The sequence below is a fragment of the Melospiza melodia genome, chromosome 5 (genome assembly GCF_035770615.1).
Source record: "Melospiza melodia melodia isolate bMelMel2 chromosome 5, bMelMel2.pri, whole genome shotgun sequence".
Taxonomy (NCBI): Eukaryota; Metazoa; Chordata; class Aves; order Passeriformes; family Passerellidae; genus Melospiza; species Melospiza melodia.
In genome coordinates, this window is record NC_086198.1 from 23,055,016 (window position 1) to 23,071,371 (window position 16,356).

Consider the following 16,356-nt stretch of genomic DNA (forward strand, 5'->3'; position numbering starts at 1 on the left):
CCAGTGCCTCCAACAGATCCTTCCCCCTTGCATCCATCAGACATATAGATATAATGTGCAGCATTTAAAGGCCACTTTTGCAGACGCATCCTTAGACTGCTGCAGAGATGATGGCTGCAATCACATCTTCTGGCCCCTCAAATTCACCTGTTCTTTTGAATGCTTCTTTCCAGTGTATTTGAAGGATTTCTTGCTTCACCCATTTCATTTTGTTCACACTGAAGCACTCCACTGTTTATGTCTTTCAGGATGTTAAAGAGGGAAGAAAAACATTCCCAGAACTATGTCTTTGCAGGAGCCCTCTCACAGTCCCAATTTATAAGGGGAAGCAAAAGCACTCAGATGGTGCCTGATGTTAACTTGAGACACCTGCCATGGTAGCACAGCTGAGAAGAAGGGGTGTCTGAAAGACTGAAAGAAACTGTGTGTTATTTTCCAAGTTACCCTGCTGTGCCAGTTTTAGGGAGTTTTCATCCTGCCTCCTGTCAACCTGCACTTGCTTTTTCCCTACTCTGTTCCTGCTTGCTGCTCCGTTCTGAGCAAATCTTCCAACTTTCAGCCACAACACTAAAATGTTCTCTCTCACTTCTTGGTCCACACATTTCCTGCTTTAAAATGGCAACACCTCTGTCTTTGCCCACAAAACAGTGTACTCCTACTATACAATAGCTTCTAGCCACAGCAGAGCTTTCCGTTCCATTGCGTATTCATCTAGAAAATTAAATTTTAGATGGCAATGATCCCTGCTACTTTTCCCTGGACAAGGCTTTGCCAGACACTTTCTCATTATGTCACTTGGATTCAATTACACTTTCCTTCGGACTAAATATTGCCACAGATACCCAATACTTTCACTCTGCTATATAAAAATAGAGAGACCTTTCATCCCTTTTTTTTTTTTTTTTTGAATTCTAGCACTGTTCATGTGTAATACGACAGAAACCTTTGCTGCCAGCATTTCTGGTTTCTCCCCAAACTCTCAACCAATTGTTTGCATTTAGACAGCTGGAATCTAGCCCTGTGTTAATAATGTGAGGAGAAGTGGTTCCACTCACCCTGGTGCCCGGGAGCTGGATATGGCCTCTGCACACCTGAAATCCAAGAACACCCCTGTGGCACAGGACATTCCAGGAGCTGCAGGCCACAGCCTCCTTTTTAATGGCCTTGTTTCCTCTCAGTGCTTTGGAGCAGCAGGAGAATAAAAGGTTATATTTGTAAAAACCATCACTTCTTCAAATTGCACTAGCATACGTGGCTTTTCCTGATACATTGCCACTAAAGGGCTTTACAGCTTCCCCTGCCCATTACCTATAAACCAATCTCCTTGCTTCCACTGCCTGCCTCTTTGGCTGCTGGTGGAACTGGGAAAAAAACATTTTTACTGGGAAAAACCTCCATGGAGCAGGCATGGAGACATAGAGAGGGGCCCGGTGGGACATAGGTATTCAGGCATGACATGAAAATCCCTAAATTAATCACAAGGAATTGAAGAAATACCTGAAAGACCCTTGATGTGGAAAAGAAGTGATTGAACTCTAGCCCCTCCCTGCCTGCCTTTGCAGACAGCCCCTGACACATGGGTGGGTGCATTTTGGGCCCCAGCAGCATGAAAGCACCCAGGATTCATCCAGCTACAGGAGCTGAAGTTAGTGACTGGAAGGTTTTCTGTGTAAAACCCTTCTCCTCAATAGGGGTGGCAGCAGCAGGGTGGAGGGAATGACCACAGTGTTTGGAAGTCTGTCCAAACACAGATCCTCCTCCCCAGTAAAGGTAAATGACTCTCTTTTAGTCACCTCACAGCTTTCTGGTGGGGCTAGAGCAGATGCTGTGATACCAATATAGCCACAGCAGCAGAGCCTAGCTGTAATCATTAGCCAGAAAGAGCAGGCTGTGGAAAAGAGCTGCTGTAAAATAGCCCATTACTTCATGGCACGGATTCCAGGAAAACACGCTGTATTTTGGTTACGGATACTCGCAGCGGGAACTGCGAGTACGGCACTTGAGATAAGGAAGAGGCCAGAGAGACCTAAATAGCAAAGCTTGGTATGACTTCTTATGTAATTATCAGCTCCCCATCACCATGAGGTCTGCATGTCTCAGGCAGCTAAAAATAGAGCAGCTTCCCCCTGCCTTTCTCTCCTTCCAGCCTGTGTGAGGGAAGACCTGACTCACTTGTGTTTGGGACAGCCCTCTGAGCTCCCATGGGCTTTCCCTTCAAAGGCAATACAAGAATAATATTGATTTCCTAAGAGTATTTTTATAATATTTTTTTTTTCCATGTGGGACACTCATAAGATGCTGGGACTTTCACTGTCATTGCCAGTGCTTGATAATACTGAGATGAGACATTTCAGTTACTGAACATAAAAGGAAACATTCTGTAGGCTGGAATAGAAACGTGGGCAACACTTCTTCCAAATTGCTTATTAAAAAAGTTATATTCTTTGAGAGAGAAGACTTGGAAACCCTGCCCTTAGAAAAACAATGTTTATATTAATTTTTGGTTACTTCCATACGGCATGCCAGATTAAGGTGTGAGGATAATATTAATTCAGTGCCTGCTATTTATTCATTATTCCTGGAAAAGGTCCCAGGCATATGTTTTGGTGACAATTACAGCTTTTGCATTTGAATTTGTCATTGAAATTCAACATATTATACAGATAAAAATATTAAGTGGCAAAATTTTGACCCCAGTTGGGATCCAAATTTCAGTTGTTGCATTGCTGAGATCTAGAGGATTGCTTTGTATTTCTGATGTAATGCATACAGTTGAAACCCAGGTATTTCAGTGATATTGACCACATCCTGCATTCAGGGAGTGTGAAGTATGTGGGCTTGGGCTGGAGAGAGGAGGCAACACTGCTACTGTCTGCTCACGCTTTATCCCAGCCTCTGCCTATGTTAAATGAGGATAATTAACATTTTCTTGCCTCTCAGAAGACCTAAGAGATAGCTTGTTGATAAGTTGTTCCTCACAGTGCTTGCCAGCTGCTTAAATAAAGTCTGTAAATATTTTGTGAACACTCTGTAACTGCAAATACGTCACATTTCTACTCCAAGTCTTTCAGACTTTTGCACAGCTTCAAAGGAATGCTGTCATAAGAGCAGGGATACTCTGGGGTGGGAGAGGAGGAGGCAAGGGCCCAGAGCAGGATGTCTGGGGCAAGGACAAGGGCAAATGACCCAGGATGTCCTCCTGGCATGAGCAGCCAGAGCAGCTTTGCAGTTCACCCAAGGCGTGCAGTGGTTTCCCTGTCTTTCTGTGCCAAGGGGATGGAGCTTCTGGATTCGGGTGGACAGAGTGGGACACTCACCTGGGAGAGAAGATGATGAGTGGAGGTGGTGCAGACTCAGGGGGACTACAAGGAAGGTGCCCATGAAGCAATGATCATCCATTCTCCCCCACCCCACAAGAACTGGAGGGCACTGAATGAAATTGCAAGCAAAGGGAGGCTCTGTTTTGTATAAATCACAACTGAACTGCAGAGCCTGTGGGATGTTTTCATGAGTGATTTCATAAATCCATGGAAGCAAAGAGGTCTGTGAAATCTTATTAAATACCATTTCTGGCATAGAATCACCAGAAGTTCTGGGAGAGCAGAGCAGCAAAGTATTGGTGCCTTTTTTTGCTTCTCTTTGTGGTTACTTATAGCTGGTTACTGTTGGAGACAAGATACTGACTCCATGAACCCTTGGTCTGAGTATGTATGATTGGGAGGGGCTTCCATTTATCTGTGCAAAAAAAGTCTTGTTTCTATCCATTCAGGCTGGAGAAACAAGCTTGAAAAAAGATTAAGACTCATGAAAATTCACTGTGGTAGTCCTCTGTTTTTTATCCAGTTTGATGATAATGTTAAGAGTCTGTCTTGTTTGTTCGTGATCACTTTTCCTGAGCCTTACCATGTCCACTGGAGTCCAGCCCAGATTTTAGGAGCACAAATGGAAGGGACTTCCTTACCACCTGCCTTTTACCTTGATATCTCCATTGATTCCCACCTACAGATTGATTTTCTCCATTTTTTAAGCCTGGGTTACTGAAACTGCTGATTTTTCTGTAGCCTGTGGTATGGGAGTTTTCAGTATTTTAACAGCAGTGATGTTCCAAAAGTGCACAAGAGTCTCTTCTGAAACAGAGGCATGTGAAGAAGAGAGACTCAAACCATCAGACTTTGCAGGATGGTTAAAACCTACTCTTACACAAGTTTGGAAGCGGCACATCAGCCAAAACAGAAAAATGCCATGGGAGTTTCTCCTCTGGAAAGTTTAGTTGTTAATTCTTGCTGGAAAGGAAGAGCTTCGCCCAAAAGCAAATGCCTTGGTGCATTGGCAGCACCAGAGTAGGGCAGAACAACCCAATTGTGAAGGATCATCTGCCAGGCATCCTCAGCACTGCTCAGAAGCTGCTCTAGGAAGAATCATCACAGAGAAAAATGAATCAGACCAGCAGAAAACAAAACACTTTCTGAGTAAGCATACTATGCCAGTAGGGATGTATGCCAAAGCATCCATGTGAAAAAAAAAAAAAAAAAGAAAGGAAAGGAAGGGAGAGAAGAGAAAAGAGAAAAGAGAAAAGAGAAAAGAGAAGAGAAGAGAAGAGAAGAGAAGAGAAGAGAAGAGAAGAGAAGAGAAGAGAAGAGAAGAGAAGAGAAGAGAAGAGAAGAGAAGAGAAGAGAAGAGAAGAGAAGAGAAGCTTCAGTCACTCCCAAAATAGGCAAGATAGTAAAATCCTGAAAAAGCATAGAAGTCTTTTTTTTACTTGCCCATTTCTCTTGGCCTCTCAAACCAGCACATCTGGCAGACTGAAGTCTGTGGGGACAAGGCATATAGGAGAGAACCCCAGGGGCTTGTCAGGGAGTTCAACACTTGCTGCTGGGCTCTGATGCAGCAAAATAAGGTTTTAAGCTATACTGTGATGGAAAGACAATTTGGTGCCAGGAGAAAAAGGCCACACCACCTCAATTCCCAGCCCAAGAAAAGTGTGTGGCTTTTAGGTAGCATGACAGCGAGGAAGAAAATAGAGCACAACGTGGACTCAGCCCGGCCAGGCAGCTGAAGTTCAAGTTATTTCCACATTACAAAATACCTTAGGGGACATGCAATTTTTCCACTAAAGTTTACAAAAAGGATAACAGAGATCCTACTGGTCTCTTGGCAATTTTCCTCCTCATCAAATCAGAAGCAGTTCCTTGTTCAATGGCTGTGCATTGTCAGGAAAGTTACTGCATTTCTTCAGCAGGACTCCTGCTTTGTGCGGGACTCCTGACAGTCACACAAGCACTGAGACTCAAAACAATGTCAGCCTGTTTAAAACCATCTCAAGACATTTTTTTAATAGCAAGATTTGTTTCTGTAGGTATTTGCAGTTTTAGGAATTTATTATTATTCTGCTGGCACAATCAGTGTCTGAGACTGGCCTCTGATGTCTGTCACTGACACTTCACTTGAATATTTCTCATCCCAGATGTGTAAAAAGAGTAGTCACATCCCCCTTGGACTTTTTCTGCTGCATTTAACAAGGTGAATGAAGTTAGGTCCTGTAAGAGAAACTTTTCATCCCATTTTATCCGCATGCTGGTGCCCAGACAGTCACAGCGACCCAAGAATGAAAAAGTTGCTGCTGACTCTGAGCTCACTTCTGTTGGATTGTCCATAGATGGGCTTAGGCAAAAAGACCTGGCTGTATTAAGTGCTTGGATAGACCTTTTTTGTATCTTCTATGGAGATGGAATTGGCCCTTCTGTTGCTTCTGGTGGATCAACAGTTTCCACTCTAAGCTGCTGTTTTCATTTGCTGTGCATTTACCGAACTCCAGTGTGTTCAGTTTCACATTTTCCACACTTTTAGTCCACTCTGGGCTGTTTTTTTTTTCTACATCTCAGGAAATAAGGATCATTTATTTCCAAGAACACGCCTGTGGAAAATTAGTTGTTAATGTTAAATACATCCATCTGTTCCTTTGAAGAGATTTGCCACCTGCTTGCAGTGGAAAGAAACCAGAAATTTGGCAAGGAGAAACTCTAGGGAAGCATCTTCTGCTGTCCCCATGAAAATCTACTCACACTGAGCTCCCTGTAAATGTCTGGAAAATACCAATTTCATGTGGCACCCACTAGCACATGTCTGGCTCTTCTAGGAGAACAGACCTGCTCCTTGGCATGGAGGGAAAGGGCTGGGATGCCTCACCCTTAGGACAATGCACCACCAATAACAGCAGCAGCCCATCTCTTCACCTCCTATTGCCTAATTAGCCTTTAACTGATTCAGTCCAGAACAAGGCCCGGAAGATGACAAGGGTCTTCTGGTGTTTTGCTTTAAGGTGAAGAATGCACCTGAGCTTTTAAATAAAAATACCAACATGATACATAGCTTGAAATACAGAGGAAAAATGCTTCAGAGTAAAAAAGTCAATATATTGTATAAGACAATCATCCCTACAGAAATTTTCTCCCAGGGGATTTTACCATGAAATATTGGCACCAGGATTGCTGGCACACAGTCATCTCCTTGTGCTGGCAGAGGGGAGAATCAGTAACAGTGGATTTACACCTGGCTTTAACATTTTGCAGTTAGCTTTTCATGTCCTGCTACAACCTGTAGCACTAACAAGTACAACCAGAGTGCAATGCAGACACACCATAAAGCAACTAAAATACATGGACAGGCATTTGAACTCTTAGTAAGCCGTAGTGTATGTTAATACATGGGTAGAAGTGACAGGTACAACAAAGGCATCCCAGCACCAAACTTTTCACTAAATACTTGTCCATTCAAGGTGCAGACAACACTGATTATAGACTGAGGCTCTGGATGACGTGCAGAGCAAGAACTGATCATCAGCTTGGGTTGAGATGAACCAGGAGATGCATCTTGGCTGCTTCCACCTTGCCAGGCTTCACCCTGCAGTCACCTGGTCCATGCACTTGCTGAACCCCAGCACTGTGGGCAGTTCTGATTACTCCTATGTGAGAAAGGAGTCTGTTGCGTAATATTTACCCAAGTTTTCATCTCCCCACTAACTTACTTTGCTTTCATATACTTGTGAAAGAACCAGGCAAAAAATACCAAGGGTAACCTGCACAGAGAAGCAGTAAAGAGCAGATGTAACAACAACAATAACAACAATTAAAAAAAACAAAAACCAAAGCAACAAAAACCAAACAAAAAATCCAAATAACAACAACAACAAAAAAAAAAAAACCCTCTAAGGGCTGGGGGGAAAGTAAGGAAATTTAAAAAGAAGGTATTTACCATGCAGTATTTTCTTTGCTCTCTGATCCCTGATGTCCTGACCCTTGACTCTTATCCGTTACCCCTCATCCTTGGTCCCTGGCTTTTGACGCCTGGCTCTGGAGCCTGGTCCCTAACTATCTGCCCTGCCTGTACCCAGACCTGCTGCTGTGTACTGTAACCCAATCCCCTGGTGTGTAACCTCAGCCCCCAAGCCCTGCCTGTCACTGCAGCCTGCACGTGCCATCCCTACCTTTTTGGGGTGCTCTTGTCCTCCTGTGAGGGCTCTGCTGCTGGCCTGGTGTGATGATTGCTCCTGCTCCTGCTGCCATGAGGGCAAAAACGGCATCCTTAGGGCAATGCAACTTTCTACCGCTGTTTTTTTTTATTTTAAACTAGAGAGAAAAATTACAGTCTGGTTTAAACACAGAAGTGCAGAGGAAATGAGGTCTCAGCAAATAAAGTGGATCAAACTCAGAAAGGTTCAAAATACAACCAAAAATGTGATTTAAACAAAATAAGGTTAGATGTTGGTGCCAAAATTTTCTTGTTCAGGTATGCCTCCTGAAAGGAGGGAAATGGGTGGATGTCTGGGAAATCAGTGAGCTTTCTGGAAGAATGTAGTATTAGGTCATGTTTCATACCAGCCCAAAGCTGCAAGATTCATTAAGATTCAAGTAAGTAAATTTTCTTATTTGAAAACTTTATCTAACCATTGATTTAACTATTAAAAAGTACCATTGCCCTTGAAAAAATAAAGTGTTTACACTTGTGGTCTGGATTTTCTGTTATTCGTGAAAATTGGAACACATCCTATAATTGTGCTATACAGAGTTTTAGCAGAAAAAAACAATTATTCATTAACTTTCATTCAGATTTAGGTCAAAGATCAAAGTCTGCTATCACGGTTTGAACGTATTGACTTTGGCTAATTTTTTTCAATTTTGTTCACTTGATACATGCCATCCCAGCTGAAGTCATTGTATTTCAAAAGTAGCTGTGCAACTTCAGGTTTTACCCAGCCAATGAACTCTAAATTTAGATGTTATGCACTCAAGCAGGTGAGTGCTTGCACCTGAGCAGTCTAATTGACTAGAAAATAAAGTCATATATATATATATATATATGATCTTAATTAACTGGATCAGAGCACAGGTTTCAAAAGCTTGGACTCAACATTTTTATTCCTCATCCTGGCTCCAAAAATAATGATTAAATAAGAAAAACAAACAATGGATAATTCAGTTGAACTCCTAAGAATGCTTTATTCCATTTCAGTGAATCAATACATTCCTTTGTCAAACGGGAAGCAACATGAATTAGTGTACATTTTTATGTGCCTTCTATTCTAATGTGGCAACAGAGAAGCTTGCAAAATTCTCCTGCATTGTATAATTCAATTTGAGACTAATTTACTCTGTGACTGATGTTTCTGCACAAGTCTCACAGTAAGTGCAGTAAATCTATTTGGTATTTCTTACAACTTTGGGTTTTATCTCTCTACCATTATACAATTTAGTATTTTAGCCTGCATCAGTTTAGACAAGCAGTAATCTTGACAGCAGCTCCTGAAGCAATGGTACTAACAGTGTATGACACTAACAGCATTAAAGTGAAACATTGTTTGCACATACCTCAAGCCTGCTAAATTTCTGAGACACACTCACAGTACCAGCACTAATAGTACCAAACACATACAAGAGATCACTGGAGAGCTTTTATGTAGGTTAACAGGTAGAACGCAAAACTTCAGATATGGAGGAATTTGTTGGCTTTGACTTCAGGTCTTCCATTCTTCATCCTGCCAAAATCTATAGCAATACACTGCCTACATCCTTCCCAGTATGTTTTTATAACATGGAACAGCAAATGCATTTTCTATTGTTATTTGGAGTAATTACAACAGTACAAGTCAGGTCTAAGGCTTGGAAGCCTTGAAAGAACACTTGCTTCCTAATATCTGGATCAAGAATAAAAGAGATGCAGTAGCTGAGGATATTAAATGCAAGAAAGTCACTGACTGCACAGTTGGTGTAGGAAAAAAAAATCAGAAAGGGCAGGTTCAGCAAAAAAAAAGGACAAGAATCCAAGATGGCAGGGCAGTACATTTAGTCTAGGGCTAAGCCTGCCCCATTTCCCATGAACATAATATATAATTAACATTTGATTACTCATTGTGGCCAAAACTACGCAGTGGATGAAAACCTGACGTTGTGGAACTGCAAGTGAGCACGTCACTGTCCCAGTCCCCGGCAGCTGTCCTGCACTGTCTGCTCACTGTGCCAGTCTTCAGATGGAGGAATTGCCCTTGGAATTGCTGAGCTCATTGCAGATGACCTTGGCATGATTCCTGTCCCTGTTAGAAAACTCAGCACACAATGGGCACAGGCTTTGGCAGTCTGGCTGCAGGAAGCACAGCCTGGTGCTGCCCCAGCACCACACACCAGGGCTACACACAGGCAGTCTTTGCATGATGGGGCTCCATCCTCGATTTCCTCCCTGCTTTCCACAGTAAGGAAGTATGAGGGTCTCTAGCCAGCAGAGCACCTCAGAGAATGGCAGCATTAAGAGTATCAGAATTGCATTAGGCAGCCTGTCACAGCAATCACCTCTGTAACCTGCCAGTGCCATTTTTTGTTTTGTCTTCCTTTTCTAAAAATTGTACAGCCTATATCAAAAGGAAGTGTCAGTCCTCTCAACCATCTGGCACCTTGCAGAGCCTCAGATGTGCAAGTTTGGAGGCATTCTTTACTCTCTTGTGCTGTTCTGGGTTTTAATTTGTTCTTTAGTGGTGGTCCTGTCTAGCTCATTGAAAACAAGATTTGTCTTACCTTTTTTTGTAATGAAAAAAAGTAATTAAAAGCACTTTTATGCTTCCCATCTGGTTTTTGCATCAGGAAAATAGGCAAAAAGAAATTACTTCCCGAGATCAGGCAGTGCAATACACAAAACCTGGAAGTTCTCTCACTGTTCTCTGCACAATCTAGGATACAGCCAAGGAAATAAACTGAGACTATGGACATAAACTTTCACTTTCTTGTTGAATGTCTGAATGCTATTAGTCTCCCTGGACCAAATATTTGCACTATTATATCCAGAGAAGCACCTGATTTCTACTAATATATATTGATATTATGTGAAGAACAACGTAGTTCAACTTGTTGTCTATGTTTGAAAAAATGGAGAAATGGGCAGATGAGTAAAAAAAGGAAGAGTGCAGTTAGGATTAAAATGCTAGGAGAGTCCTGTGAGCCTGAGCCATAATGTGAAGCACAGATAAAATGAGCACAATGAGTTACCACAGATAATGATCTAAGTACAGATCCTGTAGCAAACACCACAGTACTGTGTGGTTCTCTCCCCATGGTGATGTTTTACCCACTTTGAAGGCCTCTGGTAAGTGACCTGTAAAAGATATCTGCTGGTTTGTTTTAGAGGAGATGAGAACCTCCTCTGAATCGACAAGTGATATACAGCAGCCAAGGCTTTATTTTTGTCAATGACTTGTCAAGCCAGCTGTGAGCATTCACCCTTTCAATCACAGACTCATTAGGATACATATTTAATCAGGACTGTAACTCTGAAGGTACTCTGAATGCTTCTACAGTACTGTATGTTTTAGCATATAGCACCTTGCATTTTGACATTTAGGTGACCATGCTAACGCTGAGGTAAAATCCAGATTTCTACCACTAAACTTCAGAGGATTGGAAGCTGGGAATCAGTCACTTCCCAGTGAAAAACCACCAGTTTCTTTCCTTATGTTTAGCATGCTCCCTATTTAAAAAATAAAACACAGCAAAAACAATGCTGAGAATTATTTGATTAAACTCTAGTTGAGGTCATGTTGCCATCTGCCTTACTGCTGGGGCTGGTAGATGCTGCAGTCTCTCAGTGCTTCCCATCGCTGTCCAGAGCAGAGCTGCCAAAACAGGAATGCTGCTCCATGTGCAGATAGCAGAGGAATTCAGCAGCTGACCCTGCTCTCAGTGAGTCATTTTCCCTTCTGCTGGCACCCCCATCAGTGGCACCCCCACCGTGTCACCATCAATGGCACCAGATCAGGTGGCCTCCTTGACCAATGCCACTCAGTCCTGCTGCCAGATCTTCCACTGCTCATTTCCTGCAGTACAATCTGAAAGAAAGCCTGTTTCCATGCCTGAGCTGGTTTGGACAAAGATAAATGTGAAGGCTGCCTAGTGACTACTATATAAAAATACAAAAAAAAAAATCTGATGATCTAACCTACAAGGCTTCAGTTATTTGGTATAATTAAGCGGAGAAGATGTCAAGAAAATAATTACCGGAAAGTTTTCTTTTGACAAACTTAGGATAGAAATTTCTCAACAGCTTCAAGGAACTCCATGGATGAGCTAAGCCCTTCCAAGTCCAGCAGATTGCTCTTTTTGTCATGAAAGTGGAATAATTCAGTCTCTTCCTCTTCCAGTTCTTCCTGAAACAGATTGGTTTCTGAGGTAGGAATGATGATGATGCGAGGGACTGCATTGCTAGTCAGAGAATCCACAACTCCATTCACTTGACTTCCTTGAGCTGCCATATGGGAAGTACTTGAGTCTCCACTGGTGACACTGCTGCTATTCAATCTGACAGGCAGAGAAGTTGCTCTCAGGGAGCTGGTCATGAGTGCTGCAGAGGGACTGGGTAGGGCAGGCTGCCCAAGCACCTTCTCCAAAGAACTGGAGGACAGTGAAACCTGGAGTAGACATAAGATTTAGCATTGTCAGACACCGTGGGGCTGTGGAAAACAGTGTTTGGAATATTCACTGCCACTAGTCAATATTTGAGCCACAAGCCAAATTTTCTAAATACTTGAATCATTAACTTGAAGGAAAATCATGATGTGCTAACACGTACTGCTTGGAAAGCAGAACATTAAACAGAACTAAATAAGATGTACTCAAATATCAGCAGAGGCTGAAAAGAAGAAAAAAAAAGAAAACAAAAACTCATGGTTGTATCTGACTTATTTAATCATTAATTAAATGGTATTACTTCATTTTTAACAGATCTTACGGTATCAAGGTACTAGATAATTGCACTTCTCTCTCTTTTCATGGAAGAGATCTCAGATAAGACTCAAGTACATTTCATTCTTTATTCTCCTAAAGTTTTGTCAACCTTGTGACAATCTCCGTCTCTCCCCAAGGCTCCTGATACTACCTCAGGGAAGTTGGTGGCCTTGCATTCACACATTGGAAAGTGCTTCCTCCAAGAAATAAGCAATAAATACTTTCTTTGCAAACAATTTCTTATCTATTTTGAGAGAATTCTGATTTCTAACTTGGCTCTGATGGCAAGGGCTCTGTGTTCTTTCCATAAGTCTTGTGCACAGTATGCAATTCAGAGTCAATTAAGTAAGCTTTGAAAGTGTCAGTTAATATTCAAATACACAGGCAAGGGAAGGCATAAGTAATTAATTTGGGCTTCTTTAAAAAAAATGACAATCAAGGTAATAAAACCACTGTGTCAGATGGAGAGATAAACTGGAAGTCCCTACTTTCTAGGGAAAACCAATATTTAAAGTGCAGGTTTTACTTCATTTCCATGTGAATTCCCATAGTTCTGTGTCATTCTACTCCACAAGCAGGAATCATTCACAAATCCCCATTGATAATGATTTCTCCAGCTGCTGCATCTACCAAGTGGAGGGAAGCACACTGGGCTTAAAAAATAGTTTAAATCAGTGTGAGAGAAGAAAAGTCCACTCTTCCATATGAAAGATAATAATAGAATTAAAAAATCCAAATTCCAAAACTGCTCCTTCCTGTTTCAAGTGCTGTTTACACTGCAACAGAAGGACAGGTTTCTTTTGGATGTGGCTTGGGTAGGCACAACACCCACTTAGAAGATTTTTTAATAGCTTTGACATTGGGTAATCCCCTTGAAACAAAACCTGATTGCAGAGGAGACATTTGATCTTTCTTTTTGAAATCAAATATCCAAACTCCCCTTTTAATACTTCCAGAAAAGCCTCTTCACTGCCATGTTAAATTTCCAGGTGTTAGCCTTCATCAAGTTTGTTAGTATCATAACTGAAGTCAGTCATGGGGCTGGATCATATCTTTGTGGCAGCACAGAAAACAGTCACATGCATTTTTATGCTTTGGAATGCACTAAACCTGGGACACTGACTGGCTTGTCCACAAGTGAGTGTTTTTGGAAGTACTCTAATTGGAATTCAAAGACAATCCAGTAATGCTATTAAAACCTTAAATAAATATTTTAAAAATGCATTGGTGCTTCTTTAGTGTTTGTTGGAGTTTTGTTTTTTAAGGATAAATGGGTGGTCTTATTGTGAAACACTGTAACTGAGCTTGACAAATAAATATTTACTCTGATAGCATGAATAGCGATGCATTGCATTGAGCTACAATGAACACACAAAGGATCTACACAACACACAGGAGTCTCTGCTGAAAACAGTAAGAGAAGCAAATGAGGCTTTGAACATTCAATGCAAACATTCAGTGTAAATAAACTCCTAGCTCAGTGAATGCCACTGAAAGTCTAAAAGGTTATTTATCAAAGTAATTCAAGAAATGTCTTTCAAAGGCAAAGTATAGCACACGAGCCTTCTTGTAGGCTACACAATTGCCAAACTCCAGATACAGATTTATTTCTTTAATTGCTGAACTGTTCATGCAGACCACCTGAGATTTACTTCCCTTCTCCTTCCTTGCGAGACAGAAAGCCAGTGATTCTCCAGAACCTGGAGACAATATCCTTTGCCACTTGCCTACAACCTTGGACACATTTGGCTGCTGACAGAAGGCAGCAAAACTAAGTAAGAGATTTGAGCCCACGTTGTCTGACACCACATTTGAAGCTGCTGTTTTTTCCTCCAATACTGTTCACAACAGTTACAGGAAAAGAACAAGGTTTCTCAGGACTTGATCTTAATGACACACATGAAAGAAGACAGGACAGAGGCATGCAGGAATTGGGTGATGGGGTGGCTGGAAATTTTCAGAGCAGTTCCTGCTTTAAACTATGCTGTCTCTAGACAATTACCATCAAATCTGTAAGGGAGCACAGGAGACAGAAGCAGATGCTGTAGCTGCCCAAGGTGTGGGTGTTTGTCTACATGCACTACAGTAACTCCATGAAAGGGTGCCCCTCAAAAAACGGGGTGCTACTCAGTCCAGGCTCATACAGGGGATTGTAAGCCACATCAGTCTTTCCCTGAGAAGACAGCACTGGTGTATGCCTGACACTGTGATATCCATACAAAAACTCATTTGGAAACTGGTGTTACAATCTGGCAGAAGCTGACTCATGGGTGACCTACTGCTCCCATCAGGGAATAGGGTGCTCCTCAACAACAGGGCACCAAACCTCAGTGGTTTGGCCAATGAGGGTGATGCATCCACAGAAGATGCACTGAGTACTCACCATCTGCTCTTTCAGTGAGGGAAGGGTGGCAGCTGCCAGACTCTCCCACTCTTAGGGAGAAATGGGAGTTTCTTTCTCATCTTCCCCCTCAACAAAAATAAAACATTTTAATGTACACTGAAAAGAAAGAAGAGGGTGGCTTCTATCATGTCAAAATCTGTTTTGCAGACTTGTCTTTACTCTAAAAGGAGACTACCACAGTATGGACACAAGGACCATGATGGAAGGAACCAAAGCTGGGGTAGATAAACAGGCAATGAACTAATCTTCTTCCATCTGATGCTATTGACTCTGCCTTAATGCAGCTTCAGAGCTATAAGCACAGCTGGCTTTCCAAAAACAGGCAAATATCAATGAAAAAAGTTAATTAGGCATTACTGGCACTCTCACTTGTCACACTGAGACATGAAAAAAAAAAAAAAAAAAGCACAAATAAAACCCCAGCAAGTAGAAGGAGGATGTTGGAATCACTATAAATAAGGCCCATAGATGAAATAGATGGGCAAAGGCTGAATTATCATTCCAGAGATCATGTCCTGCAGCAAGACTAGCACTATAATGGAGAGTCCTCAGCTGAGACTTTTTTCCATACCTTTGGGGCAGTGGCTGCATCACAGCTGCAGGTCTTTGGGAGCAGGTCTCTTTTCTCTTGTCTCACACCTGTGGAGAAAGAATGACTTCGGCGAGGCTTCAGTTTCTCTTGAGCTGGCTCCACAGGGTTGAGCTCTACATTGCTCCATGTCTAATCACAAATTGATAAAGGATTTCAGACAGTTGCATCCTTTCTGAAATTCTTGTAAGTTCTCAAACTCTAGCAAAACCCATGCACATTCACAGAAAAGTAAAGCCATTCTAATGTAGGTCTCACACTCACAACTCCCCTGGGGAAAGGCTTTATTTTCAGTCTTGTCACTTACCCTGGACTATTTTGCTTGCTGACCAAAAATAAAACTAACTTGGAAATAACGAAAGTTTAAATAAACACCAGAATGTTTTCCACCCTTTTTTATCTCATTGCTTATGCTACAGTTATACCTGCAGAGTATCTGAATTCTAAAGATGGGAGCCAATACAATCTGTTTAATATGTCTTGTGGCATTCTGTGTGACCACTAACTGATACAAAACCCTGGACACGGACAGATCCAAAACCATGTCTGCATACATCCCAGCAGAATATCCAGAACACCAAGGGCTTCTCAATCTGCATGAGCTTGCTGATTTTACAAACCCTCATTGGTACATGGGAGACTGTGGGTGGGCTTTGCTCTAGTTTTCTTAGAGTATGTCAGTAATGAAGCACAAATGGGACATTGCAAAAGTGCTGTTCCCTTTACAGGCTTGGGGTGAGGCTGTCTGTTATCTCTTACTTTGCGGTGACTTTTTGATTGAGTATCAATGATGAAATCATTCCACTCCAACACCAGCTTTTAGATATGGACAGACAGGCAGACAGACAGGGTTCCACACAAATGGGAAGATAGTGCATAATTCCTCTGCATCACCTTGCTCATACATCTGTGTGTGGTCACCTGTTTATTTCCCCTTAACTGTTGAATAAAACTCCTTGGATGAAACATTCCTAGACACAAATCACAAATATGTTCGTTCCCTTCACTAACATGTACACAACACACAGAAGAAAATGTTGGTGGCAACAGCTGCACCTTTTACAGTGTTCCTGGTGTCATTTCTTGACCATCAATGTTTTATT

The 16,356-nt window shown here is 41.9% G+C and overlaps 1 protein-coding gene across 3 annotated transcripts in view; it reads right to left on the reverse strand.

The window, feature by feature from the left end:
- Nucleotides 1-10,409: 10,409 nt before the first annotated feature.
- The window catches only part of LOC134418390 (melanopsin-like), a 35,481-nt gene continuing 29,534 nt past the window's right edge, over nt 10,410-16,356 (reverse strand). For all 3 annotated transcript variants that reach the window (XM_063156602.1, XM_063156604.1, XM_063156603.1), the window contains exons 9-10: nt 15,236-15,385; nt 10,410-11,944 (exon numbers count right to left, since the gene is read on the reverse strand). In XM_063156602.1, the coding sequence (XP_063012672.1) occupies nt 11,558-11,944; nt 15,236-15,385 (537 nt within the window). In that variant the 3' untranslated portion in view covers nt 10,410-11,557. The remainder of the gene's footprint in view (nt 11,945-15,235; nt 15,386-16,356) is intronic.